Below are 14,974 nucleotides of genomic sequence, written 5' to 3' on the forward strand. Positions count from 1 at the left end.
AACAGGTAGCAGTCTCCTTCTGTAAGGATTATAGCCTTGGAAACCCTATGGGGCAGTTCTACTGTCCTATAGGGTCTCTGTTTTTTGTTTTTTTTTTTTTTTATAGGGTCTCTGTTAGCTGGAATTCAGTCAATGGCAATGTGAGGGGGAATCAGCTCAATGACAGTGGGTTTTTGGTTCTACAGTTTTGAATTTTTCTTTTTTTAAAAGGAGAAGGTAGACAGGTGCCTGTTGGTAAATGCTATCTCTGAACCGAACATACTAAGAGTGAAGGAAACATCCGGAACTCTTTTCAACTCCACAGGGCCTGGCAGCCTTCGGCAGAGAGGAGTCCAGAAGGTTTTCTCTTCACCCCATGGAGCAGGGTGGTGCGTACAGTCCAATACGCTTTTGTTGAGACAGGAAAGGATAAAAATGAACTTGGATCAGAAAAGGACATATTCTTTCTCCTCTGTATTCTGCTCAAGGTATTTCTTCCCCACATAGTTTGAGAACCACAGTGTAAAGAGGGAAAAGCCTGGAGAGGACAAGGCCACTGAGTACAAAACACAAAAACCCTAAGAGGCTGCAACCTGTCTCTGGGGACTGTGGAGTCGGCTCCCGACTCATGGGGACCCCACACACAGTGGAATGAAATGCTGCTTTGTCCTGTGCCATCCCCATGATCAGTCACAGATTAGACCGTTGTAATTCATAGGGTTTTCATGGGCTCATTTTCAAAAGGAGATAACCAGGCCTTCCTTCCTAATCTATCTTAGTCTGGAAGCTTCACTGAAACCTGTTCAGCATCAGAGCAACACACAAACCTCCACAGACAGAGAAGTTTTCATTAAAATTAAAATCAAACCTATAGCCTGATTTGATGTCAGCCCTGTCATTCCACTCTGGGCAAAGACCAAGCATCTCTTTGTCCTCTGCCCCATGGGGTGAGGACACCTGTGGAGGGCCAGCAAAGGTTGTGTCCCCCGAATCTGGGGTCTGACCTCTTCTGAAAGGATGGTTAGCAGAGTTTGCTGTCGTTGTTTTACATCATCACCAGCTTATTGTGCTGTTTCATGTTGTACTTCATCAAAGTGCTCAATTCCTCTCTGCTGGTCTTTTTTCTCAGGCAGCATGTCCTCTGTCATTGTGGGAGAAGGAAGTGGCCTCGGCTTCTTCGCTTGAGGGTTGAATAAAGACAAGTTTTTGGACTCTGCTGTGACAAACATCTAAGGACCAGATGTGTAAGAAGAACCTCTAATGGGGACAGCTTGGGGTGCTCTGGAACACACTTGTCTAAGGATAAAACAGTAAAAGCCAATTGCCATGGAGTAGATTTCAACTCATGGAGACCCCACGTGTGTCAGAGTAGAAGTGTGCTCCATAGGGTTTTTAGTAGCTGATTTCTCAGAAGTAGATTGCCAGGTCTTTCTTCTGAGGCACCTCTGGGTGGACACGGGCCTCCAACCTTTTGGTTAGTAGCGAGTGCATTAACCATTTGCACTACCCAGTGACTCCCGTTTAAGGACAGAAGTTCTTACAAGCTCCTCTGGGTCCATCATTCACTCTGCCACCAGCAGAGAGTGCCCCCAAGTGGCCGGCACAGAACCTGGTGCTGGGGAGGCTGGGAAAACAGCACAGATGGGGCCAGCCCTCAGGGACATAGCAGTTGCTGGCTCTGGTCACCTGTTCTGGCCTCCTGACCCAAGGGGAGAAGCCAAAGGCTTCATAAACACCATCGTTTATGTAAGAAGCATGCCTCTGATGACCTCGGAAGTCTCTGGGTGGTCAATGCAAACAATGCCCCAGGAACAGAACAGAGTCTCGAAGGCCAACAGACTCTTTTGGAACCTATGACATAAAGAAGAGGCCATTATTAACTACCTAGACATATATTTTTTTTTCTTTAGACATATATAGTTATGTGTAAGAAACGAACAATTAAAACTTCCAGAAATGAGATCCCCTAAGTTGGTTCAGAAGGTGTTATGGATTGAACAGTGTCCCCCAAAATACGTGTGTCAGTTTGGCTAGGCCATGATTCCCAGTGTGGTGTGACTGTCCACCATTTTGTCATCTGATGTGATTCTCCTATGTGTTGTAAATCCTACCTCTATGATGTTGATGGGATGGGATTAGTGGCAGTTATGTTAATGAGGCAGGACTCAATCTCTTTTGAGATATAAAAGGGAAAAGTGAACAGAGAGACATGGGGACCTCATACCACCAAGAAAGCAGTGCTGGGAGCAGAGATCATCCTTTGGACCTGGGCTTCCTGCAGGGAGAAGCTCCTAGACCAAGGGAAGATTGATGATAAGGACCTTCCTCCAGGGCCAAAAGAGAGAGGCCTTGCCTTGGAGCTGGCACCCTGAATTTGGACTTCTAGCCTATTAGACTGTGTGAGAATTTGTTTGTTAAAGCCATCCATTTGAGGTATTTCTGCTATAGCAGCACTAGACGACAAAGACAGAGGGGAAGTTTCAGAAATACACCCTGAAGTCTGGTGGACACTGTGCCTTTATTATTCTGGGCAAAGAGGAGCCTCCTGGGGCAGGATTCCAGAAATCATTGGAGGAAAGGTAAAGAGGCCAACGGTCAATATGAGTCAACTCAAAGGAATCTGGATGAGCATGAATACCATGAGGTAAGTGGCTGTGTCCCTGGCACACACTGGGCACTAAACAGCTGCTTCATGAATGGAGTATCGAGCTGAATCTAAAATCAGCTTAACTATGGCACTCTGATAAACACTTTTAAGGCACTTCATTCACTGTTATCATTCCCGCCTCGAGATGTTCTAAGATGCTAACTGGATCTTAGTATTTCCATTTCACAACATAAGGTTTTTCTCAGGGAATAGGGACAGAACTACCCTAAGGAACACAGTTCTACTCTGTAGGGTGGGGCAGGGGATGTTGGAGGACGGCTGAGGCTGCAGCCCTGTGTAGAGAGGATGGTGACCCCCACCATCCTACAGCAGGGTCCCAATCTTGAAAGGCTGAGACCCCAGTGCTGGGAGGCCTGGGGAAGCACCTCCCACGCCTCCTCACCACAGCTCTGGAGTCCTCCTGGGAGGGGAAAGCAGTTTATCTTGAACCATCCAGCTTCAAGACTTAAGAGTTCGAAGATCTCTTCTGAGGAGGCCAGGAGGTTAAGAGAGCTTCCTCCTCTGTGGCCCCTGCCTCCAACTGATCAAACACCCTGGGCTCTGTGCCAGGTGGGAGTCAGAAAATTGAAAGCATTTTATTCCAAAATATGTCCAATTATTTATTTTCAATTTAATAATCTAAAGGTTCCCATCCCCAAATTTTAAAAACAAAAATCTTTTTATCTTCATAATGAATTGGGAAACAAACCATGCAAACAGTTATCACACCTAGTGTGATAACCATTAAGTCTACATGCAACGGAAACTAAAACCGAGCTCTGGGTCTGGAACCTGATGAGTTTTACCGCCGGGGCAGGCCGCGTGGCCTTGTCGAATTTTACCTTTACCCTCCTTGGCCCATGAACAGGCAGGAAGCCGGCACCGTGCCACCTGCTGGTATCGCCCCAAACCAACCTCCGAAACCCGGAGCGCTTACCGCCTTACCTGCCAGCGGGCCTGCCTCCGCCAGCACCCGGTGGCTCATGGCGCGCGGCGCGCCCGCCCCGCCGCCTGTGGTAGCCCTTCCGAGTGTCGCTCCCCGGAGTCGGACCCCTGCGGACGGCATGCGTCCCGTTAGCCCCCAGACCCCGCCCCTTACCCCCCGGGGCCTCCCGGTACGCTGACCCTGGCCCCTCTTCCATCCCTCCCAAGCTGCTTCCGGCCTCCCGTGCCCCCGCCCCACCGCTCACGCACTGTGCCCACTGACCCCGGCGCCCCGGCTCCGGCGACCACACACCCGGGAGGAGCAGAGCGCGCACACAGGCCGCCAGCGCCATCTTGACCGGGCGGCTTGGGGTCGCCGGCAGACTGAGGCCTCGCCTCCCGCCGGGCCTGGAACCGCCCCACACCGCCCCGCCCCGGTGCCACCCGGGTGATGGGCCCTTGTCCCCGCGGCCCTGGGTCCCATGCGGGCTGAGCAGGAGGGTCAGCCGGTGTAGGTCCCGCCAGGATGGGACGATCCAGGTGTGGGTCCTGGCCCCATCACGCGGGAAGCGTCAGGGCTGGCTTTCAGACCGCTGCTGCCCACCCGACCGCCAGCCAACAATCAAAATCAGGAAGCTAGGACAAAGTGCGGGGCTGCGGGATGGTCATCCGAGTATAAGTCACCAAGTGCGGGGCCAGGGATGATCGCTGAATATAAATTGTGGAAGTCACGGAATTTTCCAGAGCCCCAGGAATGCGAGCCCATAGTGGTGGAGAGGGACTTTGGGGATGGACAAGCACATATTAGAGGTGATTACTGAGCCTTCTTGAGCAATCCCACTACCTGCAGGGGGATGCCGCCCCGGACACCAGTCAGGGCTGTTATGTGACTCTGATATGAAGCCCAAACACAGGGGCTCGGTAACACTGTGGGTCCAGGAAAATGTCTGCTCCTAACAGTGGCACAACCCTTCTCTTTCTTGAAGGGTTGCAACTGTTTTGAGGTGGAAAATGTTTTCCACAGCTGCTTACCTAATGACGTTCAGGTTTCTGTGGAGTTAGGGTTCTAAATTCCTGGGAATATAAAGGTAGCAAGAACACCTCAGATGTGTCTGCCCACAAGAAGCAACCCAGCATTCCAGGTACACTTAAAAACCACATATCCTGAAGCTTGCATTTTTGGGGATGTGACTTTGGCCTTCACTTAGGCATGATAAACACTTTTTTTATATCCCTCCCAATAGAAGCTAAAAAACGGACAGGAAGGAGGCAGTGAAACCACCAATATCTGCTCTGCATTCTAATCCTAGGTTTATTCAATACAATCCTCTCATTCTACACAATAAGGTACAAACACATCATGTAAAATGCTACAAAGTTACAAAACTCAAAACAAATTTTATAGTACTGACTGTACAACAGAAGCCAGAAAAGCAATGTACGCTTTGCTGAGTTAACCTGCAAAACCACCATGAGTGACGGCTGTGGGGCAGCTCTGGGTGACCTGCAGAGCTGGCTCTTGGCTTGTTCACTAAATTCAGAGAGAGAGGGGAGACACGGGTGCGTGGGGTCTGAGCACATGTAGAAAACAACGATTTGCATTAATGAACAGGGAGAGGGTTCCGCTGGACTGCTGTGACCAAGAGATGAGGGGACCTGGGCACAGGGATGGAAGCTCCTTCTCTTTCTCGAAGGGTTACAGACTGGTCCCAGGCCATTTGGTACCAGCTGGGCAGCACTGCGTGTCCCTGCAGGCTTTGCTGCTGAACCAACTCTCTTGGGAACTGGAAACTGGTGGGCCTTCTGGCTGGAAAACCAGAGGGTGTCTTTACAGGCACCACCCCAAACCACCAACTCATCTGCTGCCAGACACAGAGGAAATGTCCTAACTGCTGCCTAAGAAGCCTTCCCCTCCGCCGCCCCGAAATGAGGGATTCCCTTTCCTGCTCATCCTCTCTGGCTAGAAAAGTGACAGCACTTGGTTGGACGGGACATAAGTTACAAGGGGCGAGGAGCTTCTGCTGCCCTGCTCTATCGGGATGAGTTGGAGCTGGAGCGGCTCCGGTGGCGGCGGCGGCCAGGGGACCGGGACCGCCGACGCACAGGGGACCTGCGTCGTGGAGAGCGGGACCTGTGGAGGGGAGGAGACAGTGCGTCAGACACCAAGGAACAAAATGCCTGGCAATGCCCTGCATCTGGACCCCAGGGCTCAAGTCGGCTTCTCTCAGGAATTCTGTATGGCTTTAATTTATACATGTTTGAAGGACTGACGTGGAGCCCTTGGGAAGGGAGATGAATGCTGTCAAGACTAACAGCATCTCAAGTTTCCCTCTTCTCGAGGGTGCAGAGAACATAGCTCAACCACAAGCAAGGGAAGGCCAAACTCTGGCCCCTGCCGAGGGGAATCAGCCTCCCCGCTACTGCTTTGACCAAAGCTGCCTCCTCCCCAGCCCCCTCTGGATCCATCCCAGCTGGAAGGGAAAGGGGGCCTGGATCTGGTGGCACCAGATCCAGAAGTCTCTTGAGAACACCACATAAAGGTGTACCCCCAGGACCTCACCTTCTGCTATCCACTGCCTTCCTCCCCTCTTTCAGAAGTGTAACAAACTTGATAAGCCTCAAAAGGCCACGGTAACCCTGCTGTCCCCATGCACCCCACAAAGTACCAGAATAGGGGAGGCTAAATAGAGGGCCCAACCTCACACTCAGCACCCCGTGAGACTCAAAGACCAACTTACCGTCTTCTCATTCGTGGGGGTGACCGGCGCCACATCGGGGGCGGTGGCAGCATTCTCCTGGGAGGGCTGAATCGCCTGGGGGGTGGCCTAGGCCAGGGTGCCAGCACAGCTGTGGCAGTGATCTCCTGGCCGTCGATTTGTCCTGTGGAGAAAGGACCAAGCCATAATATAATTAACATAAAGTACTTCGTGATAGTGAAGAAAAAGACACGAGCGCAGCCAGGCAGGAAGGGACATCACGGGGGCAGTGGTGGGGAGAGGAGAACCTTGAGACTGCAGTTCAGGGCACTGTGCAGAGCCCAGGCACAGTCCCTATGTCCCCCAAAGGGGTGCAAGGGCTCTTCTGCCCCTAGTAAAAGTACTGGCAGGAGACCCAAGCACGAACACACTAAAAAATCTTCACTTAAGGAATCATAACCTAAGGTGGCCCCTGGCCCACTGCCACAAATGACCCAAATCACAGATTTTATGGCATTGATTATGCAGAAACAGAGACAACATGATCTTCTGCCCGATCACTGGGAAGGCCCTGCCCCCATGCCTCCTCCTGAAGAGTGTGCCCGTTTCCTCCATGGTGCACAGCACATTCAGGGCACACACACAAAGCCTGCCAGAATCTTAAGAAACTTTGGTATATTTTAATCCCCCCACACCAGGACTTATCCAAGTCTCTCAAGTTTTCAGCAACTGCCCAGACCATCAAATACGACGTGACTGCCAGTCTCTGAGCAGAAGGCACAATTCACAGGGCCACGGAGCTGGTACTTGCACAGAGTGATGGACCACACTTTACACTGAACTCCTCAGTCCTTCAGATGGATTTCAATAAATTTAAATCAACAGAGCTGGCTACCATGAAAGGAAATGCCCTAATACCTAAACTCTACCGGGGCTCAAAGGCAATCATACAACAAACTGCTTTGCTCTTTACCAAGTTCCTAACAGGGCCTTGGCGGAGTCCAAAGCCAAACGGCCCTGGGTGTTGTCCTCATCCTAGCTGCCTACATGACAGCAACAGGGTGCTGAGCAAAGACAAACGCCACATTCCTTAAAATGCTGACCTGAAGACAAAATGAAAACTGGCCACCCAGAACCACTTACAAGCGTTCAAATGCTGTGAAAACCACTCTACCCAATACAAAGGGCTGTAAGTATTACAAACAGTTAAAAGATAAAAGCTTTGGAGAAAAGTGAAATTTCAGTAAACTGGTCACTCAGTAAAACAGTCCTAAAAATGCTAAAATGTTAACAGAGTAGAAGATGACTCAAAAAAGATTAAAGGAAACATGACTGCGTAAAAACCCAAACCTTTCGTTCATTACATTCATAAAAACATACTCTAAAATCATCATTTGCTTCTTAAGCTCTTAACAGATTGAAAATTCCTTAAAATGCTAATATATGCGTATCTGAATTTTTTTTCAAGAGTAATGTTCCAAAAACATGTTTTGGGTAACCATACACCCACTAAGTAAGAATTAAGCTCCTCAAAGAGCTCCAGGGAGGTGCTGACGTGCAGCCAGGCTGAAAACCAGCTCGAAAGGTCCCCACGTGGAGCAGCTGGCCAGTCCCTGGCGCAGGACAGAGGGGAGGCCTGAAGGGTGTTGGAGGTCACCCACCTCCATCCATGTGTTTCAGTGCCTTCTCGGCCTCGTCTGGATTCTCAAACTCCACATAGGCATAGCCTTTGGACAGATGGGGGTGCATCCTCTCCACGGGCATGTCAATCATTTTTATTTTCCCATAGGTGGAGAAGATCTCCATGATGTGGTCCTGGAGGGAAAGAAGAGTCACTGGAATGCTCTCCCACCACTGGTGGCCTTAGGAATCAGAAGTCTCCTGGAACAACTGAAACCTTGGTGGAGCACAAACAGTTCCTCATGAGGATAGCCACTGGCATTTTGGGGTATGTCTTCTAGATACCTGTACAATTTTCCACTAAAAGGACTTGCTATAACTTATTTAATTGCTGATCTTATGGGAATCACGGGCCGCCATGTCAGTCCCCCAAAAATGGCATTCTCAGTTCACCCTCAGGCATGGCTGATTCCCCACACATTTCAATTCAAAGATGTCACAGAACAGATGTGCACCCACCTGTCGGGTGGGTGCACGGTTTCTCACCTTGGTCACATTCCTGGTAAGTCTCCCAATGTGCACTTTGGTGGGTTTAGGGGAAGGACTCCGCCTCTTCCGTTCCTTTTCATCTCTTTTGGGTGGTTTGGATCTAATGGGGGAAGAACACCCAGAAACAATTTGTCAAGTGAAAATATACTGGATTTCTTTTCAGCAGGGATGCTAACTGCTAGTATCAGCTTTTTTATAAGAAGCTTCCCCTGCCAGTTCACGTGTATCACCTGTCTCAGAAATCCTAGGAAAACAGAAAGACTTCCTTCCTGTCTACTTTTATGACAATCACAGTAGGTCTATAACACCCCTGTGCATGTATGAGCTACCAAGAATGTGTGTGTCAGCCGAGCAGTGGTGTGAGGGTGCTCACTTGGAGCGGGAACGCCGCCTGTTGTCATGTCTGCGCCGGGAAGGGCTGGGGGAGCCAGAAGAGCTGCTGGAGCTGGAGCTGCGGGACGTGCTAGAGCTGCCTGAGCGGCTGGATGCTGAGGAAGAGCTGGAGCCACTGCTGGAGCCCGTGCTGGTGCTGGAGCCCGAGCTGGATGTGGAGCTGGAGCGAGACCTGGAGGCAAGAGGGGTTGTTATGGGTGGCCAGTGTGGGAGGCACCCCCCATCCCCAGACCCTCCTCCATGAGTCTACCACACCTCCCGAGAGGGGGACACCAGTACGCTCTGAATCCCCAGCCTCCTCTCTCCCCATGAAAGAGGAAACATGCACACCCAGGACAAAGGATTCGGCAGGGGTGGAAAGCCTCCTTCCTCCTTCATGCTGAGCTGGTGACAGGATAAGAGCAAGCTGGATTCTACCGACAGAGAAGCCTTTCCTGTTGTGAGGCCAAAGAGGAGGCTGGCAGAAGTTCAGAGCCACCAGCTTAGATCAGGAAGGTGGCTGCTGATGGACTAGGATGAACGATAAGCTCTAGGCCAGAACAATCCAACCATGACTTTGAATGAAATGCACTTTCAAAGAAAAACAGACCCCCGATTTCATATTCCTTAATATCTCCAAAAAAGAAAAAACCCAAACACCATCTCCTACATATGACCAGAGCAAAGCTCAAATCAGTCTGCCACCCCCAGGGGTCTGTGCGTCACACTCAGGTGTGGGGTATTTGGGGACAAGAGCCACAAAGCCCTCAATGCCTAGGCCAACTTGCCCCACCTGGTGCTGCTGCTACCACTGGACGCACTGCGCCTCTTTCGAATTTTATCCCTGCCACGGTCCTTCTCACTCGACTCCTTGGTGCCCCCTTTATCTTTAGAGCGGTCCTTGGACTTCTCATCAGAGCGGTCTTTGCGCTTGGTAGGAGAAGGAGCCCTGGATGGTGAGGAAGAGTGTGAGAATGCACATCTCTTTGACCATACCCTGAAACAATAGCACAACCCGAGAGGGGATCCAGAGGGGCTAGAGATCTTGGGTAATCCCAGAGCAAGGTGATTCACAGCTCAGGACACACACATTTTCAATTGTCCCCTTCCTCAGGGTCCCTAGTAGTGTGTACCCCCACAGTAGCACTAGAAAAATCTGGCAGGATTACCTAGTGCTGGACTTTTTATTATTTTCTTTGACTCCTAGCAAGCTCTTCTTTTTCACTCCTGATAAATCCATTCTCCCCTTCTGAGGTGTTCAAAGCAGCAATGGCGGCCTCACTTATCTGAACTCTCACTTCTAACTCGATTCTGAGAAACGATCCCTAATCGATTGCAATTTACGCCAAAGAGCAGCCTAATAACAAGATAAAAGGATTTAGAGTGAACGGATTGGCAAGGCAACAAATCTACTTTGCAGTAAAAGGCTGAGCATATGAGAAGGCAGCAAGGAAACACAGTAAGTAATGGTGCCCACACAGCAAGAAATACACGGGGACAGCGACCATCTCCTCATGAGGAGTCTCTGTCCTCACAAGAGGCTCAAGTAGAATTGTAACCTCACCTCGTGTTTTTTTTTTAAGAAAATGGGGGTGGAGGTGGTAGCTGTCATTGTCATTCTGTAGGTTGTACAACACCAGCTTTTCACTCATAAGCTCGATGATAAACCCCCTACAGGTCCTTAAAAACATTACAGCGCATTTGCATGCAGAACAGAGAAAAACATTCAAGTGTTGCTCTCCTTATAAGATTAGAGCTCTTGTTTTATTGTTCTAGTTTCTTTTTAGAACTAGAAGTAAAAACTGTTCCACAAGTGACTTGTACCAGCCTCAGAACATTTATTACCCAGATAGATAATACGTTTCATTACGAATACTAAAAATGCAGTAAGAGAATACTTTAAAAAGTAGTCCTTGCAATTACTGACCTTTACATAATGATATGCATGTCAATTTAGGCAGAAGTGTACTGAAACCTGCAATTTACTTTGAAATGCAAGAAAACCCAGGGGCGTGGTTATCCAAGTATTCACTGTACAATTCATTGTACAATTTCTGCATGTTTGAAATTTTTTAAATGTTGGGGAAAAACTTAGATATTGCAATTGAATGAGATACTGCATACATTTCATACAGTATATGCTTAACAAATGGTAACTAATGAACACTACCCCAAAACAAAGTACTGATTAGCTATATGCCCTTATTTCCTGGGGACTGCTGCCTCTAATAGTTCCAGTGAGGTTTTGGACAATTTGCTGCAAGTGGGCACAAAGATCTCAGGATAACAGTCCCAACTTCTGCCTTACCTTTCTCAACCCCCTGTAAGTAAGTCTGGACACAGCACACCACCCCGACCCTGTGCCCACATGTGTAGGAGTGTCCCTACCAGGGATGCTACAAGAACAAGTGCTCTGACCCAAGAAAGAAAGCACCTGGCTTTGGAGTCAAATAAGAGTAAAGAGAACTCCTCCTTCTGTAGATTCTTGCTGTAGAATCTTAAAAAAAAATTTTGCCTTAAAATGATAAGGTACCAGAGACACCCAGCAGGCACGTTAGTGCTGCTGGACAAGCAGTGAGTACAATTCAGTCTGGACTCAGCCTGCCTGGGTTTGATTTGAGGCTTTGCTGCGTGATTTTGGATAAGTCACTTAACATTTCTGAGCCTCAATATCTGCAATATGGTGAGTTATAGTGCCCATCTCAAAGAATTATAAAGGGCATTCATGGAATTAATCCACAACAAAACTTGGCATTAATTGTCCAGTCTCAATAAATGTTTTGTTGTTGTGTGCAGTTTAGTTGATTCTGACTGATAGAGATCCTATAGGACAGAATAAAACTACCCTATAGGGTTTCCTAGGCTGAAATCTTTACAGGAGAATATTGCCAGGCCTCTTCTCCCTTGGAGCAGCTGGTGGGTTCAAACTGCCAACCTTTTGGTTAGCAGCCAAGTGCTTAACCATTGTGCCACCAAGGCTCCTCAATACATGTTAGCTATTATTATAAGAATGGGCTGTTTCTCCACATCTGGAGGCTCTCTTCCTAGATATATTCTTGTCTCCAAAGTCACACGTAACTCCTGAACGCTCAACAGGGGTCCCTGGAAAGCCCACTTTAGGACCATACTGCAGCGCTGTCCCAAGCATAATGCAATTTTTTCTAGTGGACACATTTCAAAAAAAAAAAAAAATTAACAGATAAAATTAACTTCTGGTAATGCATCTTATTTCGAAAACTATACAGGCAGTCCCTGGGTTATAAACATCTGACTTACATATTACATTACGAACCAAGCCTTGTAAAGCCTAGTACTGTAAATTAAAAACCACGGTATATTAAAAATTCTATGTACAATGGTTCATAATAACAAACAGGCACTACTCTGCGACGTGCATCAAAACATCATTATTATTGCTATATTATATTAAAGATATTTTAGTGTATCTGGAAGTATTTCTTTCACGTTTTTTATACAAAAAGGTACACTATATACTTTGACTGACATTAGATACGAACTGTACCTGTTTTGACTTACATACAAATTGACTTAAAGACAGACTTAGGAACAGAACTTGTTTGTAATCCGGGGACTGCCTGTATTACCTTTTCAACATTAATCAATAGGAAAAAAATGTTAAAAAAATATTTTACATTCTTTCAGACTTTAAATTCGGACTAGTTACATTTTCAAGTGCCCAAGAGCCACATGGGGCCAGTGGTTATTGTATTGGACATCGCAACGCATCATGTAGGTCACACATGCAGATTCTTGCGCCCACACCCAGTTTTAACAATCTTGAGAGCACAGCCCCAGTCTTCGAAGCGCACTGTGTAAAAACAAGCACCATCGTTTATTCTTTCTTTTGCATTTTTGAGTTCTTTTTTCTCTTCTCATGGTGACCCCATGTGACAGAGTAGAACTACCCCACAGGATTTTAAAAATTTTTTCAGTGCGCTTTAGGTGAAAATTTCCAGCTCCAGTTAACCTCTCATTCAAAAATTTATACACATACTGTTTTGTGATATTGGTCGCAACCCCTCGTTTATTCTTAAGCACTCTAAAAATCAAGAACCACAGACTGAGCGAACGCTTTGCTGGGTATGGCTGAGTGCTAGAAAGCAAAGGTTGAGGTTCTCTGTTCACACGAGTTCAGGTAACAGGCCCAGGACCTCGGTCACCTCCCCCGTCCTCCGGAAAGGTGCGCGTCCAACAGCCAGGGAGAGGAGAGAACAAATTAGTAATGTCTTGAGCAGAGGCGAGGGCGTTTCAGCTCAAATCTTCAGAGCACCGTTTCCCATTTAAAGATACATTTTAGGAACAGTTCATGCTAGAATAGAGACAGAAGCAGCCTGTTCTACGTCTCTCCTCCGATGACCTTAACCTTTCCGTCGCCTCCCGCCTCCCTTCCGGGATAACCCGCCCAACTGCGTTCTGTGGCAGGAGAGCTGGGCCGTCTCAGTGCCCGCGCCTCGCACCGAGAACAGCGCAAAGAGCTCGGTTAACGCTCACAGAGGGAGGGTAGGGAAGTTGTGGATAAATAATCCTGAGGGACGGTCACTCGGCCTTTCAAGGGAGCCCACAAAGCCGCTCCGCTCCCACCAGCCCCAGCCGCCGGCCTCGCCGACCCCCGGCCGCGTTCCCGTCGAGTCTGGGCCGTAGGCGCTCCCAGGGCAGGGCCCACGAACAAAGGCCGCATTCCGGCTTCTCAGGTCCTGTTGCCCTTCCAACCCCAGCGGCCCCGACCACTTCCGGGCCTCGGCCTCGGCACCTCCCACTCCGCCCGCTCCGGCCCACTCTTTCTCCTCAAAGCCCGCGCCGCCAGGCCGCGGCCATCATCGCGGGTTGAGGAGCGGCGCAGCTCTCCACGATGTGTCCCGCTGGGCCTGGCGGGAGGCCCATGAAGCTTGGATGGGGTCGGATTCAGCCAACTTACATCTTCAGCCGACGCCACCGCCTCAAGCTCTCCTCAGCCGCCGAGGCTGGCGCCGCTCTGTCGTCAGGGTTAAGGAGCGGGAAGGCGCCGTCCTAGGGCGCACAGCGATGACGCAAGAACACTGCAGCCAATGGGCGCGGGCGGACGTCGTGTTAAAGGGCCACGGCCGTTTGTGGGAAGGGCCGCGGGGGCGCTACTTCGTTTTCCCTCCTGGATGGGTCTCCTGCGCGGTCCAGGGCTAGTTGCGCACCTTTTCTGCAGCGGGTAGGTAAGCGGCTGGCTGGGGCCTGGAAGGCTAGGCCGCGGGGCACACTTTAGAGCCGGCGTGGGAGGAGTTAACGCAGCCGAGTCCCCGCCCCCCGGTGCGCCTGCGCGGTGGGCCGGGTGCGCCGAGCGCGGGGGACCGCGGGGGTCGAAGGCGGGGGTGGCTGGGGGTCCTAGAGGGGCGCGGCCAGCCAGCCATGGGTGCATGCAGGCCGGAGGCGGCGGGAAGGGGTGGGCCTGTACGGAGCGTGGGTTCTTGCGATCCAAGAGTCGTGGTTCTGTGGGTGACCGTGTAGCTGCGGGCCGGAGCGCGAGGCAGGTGGGCGGTGCAGCCAGAAATGCGGAGGATTCTCAAGTTGATGGAAGGGGATGGGGCTTCGAGGAGGTGGCCTGAGTGGAAGGGCGAACCCAGCACGTGAAACAAGCTGCCAGGGCGCCAGGCACGTTTTCGGAAGAAGGGAGGGGAGGCAGAGACAAGGATAGAGGGAGAGTGTTGGACGCCAGCCCGGGCCGGAGGCTCTGGAGTTTGAAAACCCGGCGCCGAGAGGGCGAGGACCGCCGGAGTTGTGTACCCCTCGGTGTCTCCAGTGCCCCTTTCTGTGCCTGACAGTTGTTTCTCCATAATTATTCATGGAAGGAGCGAAGGTGGGCTCAGCCTGAGGTGACCGTTGTCTGACAGGTTTGGTGGCAACAAGGAAGAGAGCAGGAGACAAATGCAAGCCGATTATGTTGGAGGAAGGAGCCAAGATGACTTGGTAACATTAGGTGGGGGGCGGGGAAGGACAGGAAAGAGTCCAGGGTGAGGCTTGGTGACCCCGGATAGATGGACGGATGGATGGTATGGACGTGGTTTGCAAGTCATTGCTTTGTTCTGTGATTTTTCCAGCCAGTGGATGGTGATACCCCTTCCCGCAGTCTTTCTAGCCCCATCCAGGATGTTGAGTGCAGCTTTAACACATCACCCCTAGCCACAGGGCGTCTGAGGAG

At 50.1% G+C, this 14,974-nt stretch overlaps 1 protein-coding gene across 2 annotated transcripts; it reads right to left on the reverse strand.

The window, feature by feature from the left end:
• Positions 1-4,837: 4,837 nt before the first annotated feature.
• Positions 4,838-13,976, reverse strand: RNPS1 (RNA binding protein with serine rich domain 1). Of its 2 annotated transcripts, XM_049903164.1 has the most exons (8): positions 13,724-13,974; positions 9,957-10,144; positions 9,581-9,736; positions 8,789-8,980; positions 8,413-8,515; positions 7,908-8,061; positions 6,289-6,430; positions 4,838-5,681 (listed from the first exon to the last, which is right to left on the reverse strand). In XM_049903164.1, the coding sequence occupies exons 2-8, from the start codon at positions 10,025-10,027 to the stop codon at positions 5,582-5,584; spliced, it is 918 nt and encodes a 305-aa protein (XP_049759121.1). In that variant the 5' UTR covers positions 10,028-10,144; positions 13,724-13,974; the 3' UTR covers positions 4,838-5,581. The 2 variants fall into 2 exon arrangements, with proteins under 2 accessions (XP_049759121.1, XP_049759122.1); XM_049903165.1 differs by lacking the exon at positions 9,957-10,144 and having other exon boundaries at positions 13,724-13,976.
• Between the last annotated feature and the right edge of the window lie 998 nt (positions 13,977-14,974).

This window comes from Elephas maximus, chromosome 12, assembly GCF_024166365.1.
Source record: "Elephas maximus indicus isolate mEleMax1 chromosome 12, mEleMax1 primary haplotype, whole genome shotgun sequence".
Lineage (NCBI taxonomy): Eukaryota > Metazoa > Chordata > Mammalia > Proboscidea > Elephantidae > Elephas > Elephas maximus.

Bases quoted from the DNA above. Each gene is read 5' to 3' on its own strand.
- RNPS1 (XM_049903164.1), bottom strand. From the start codon at position 10,027: ATGGATTTATCAGGAGTGAAAAAGAAGAGCTTGCTAGGAGTCAAAGAA. The intron at 8,062-8,412 runs GTGAGAAACCGT...CTTTCCCTCCAG, and splicing joins TTACCAGGAATGTGACCAAG to GACCACATCATGGAGATCTT. The intron at 5,682-6,288 runs GTAAGTTGGTCT...TCCCCTCCACAG, and splicing joins CCCCCACGAATGAGAAGACG to GTCCCGCTCTCCACGACGCA.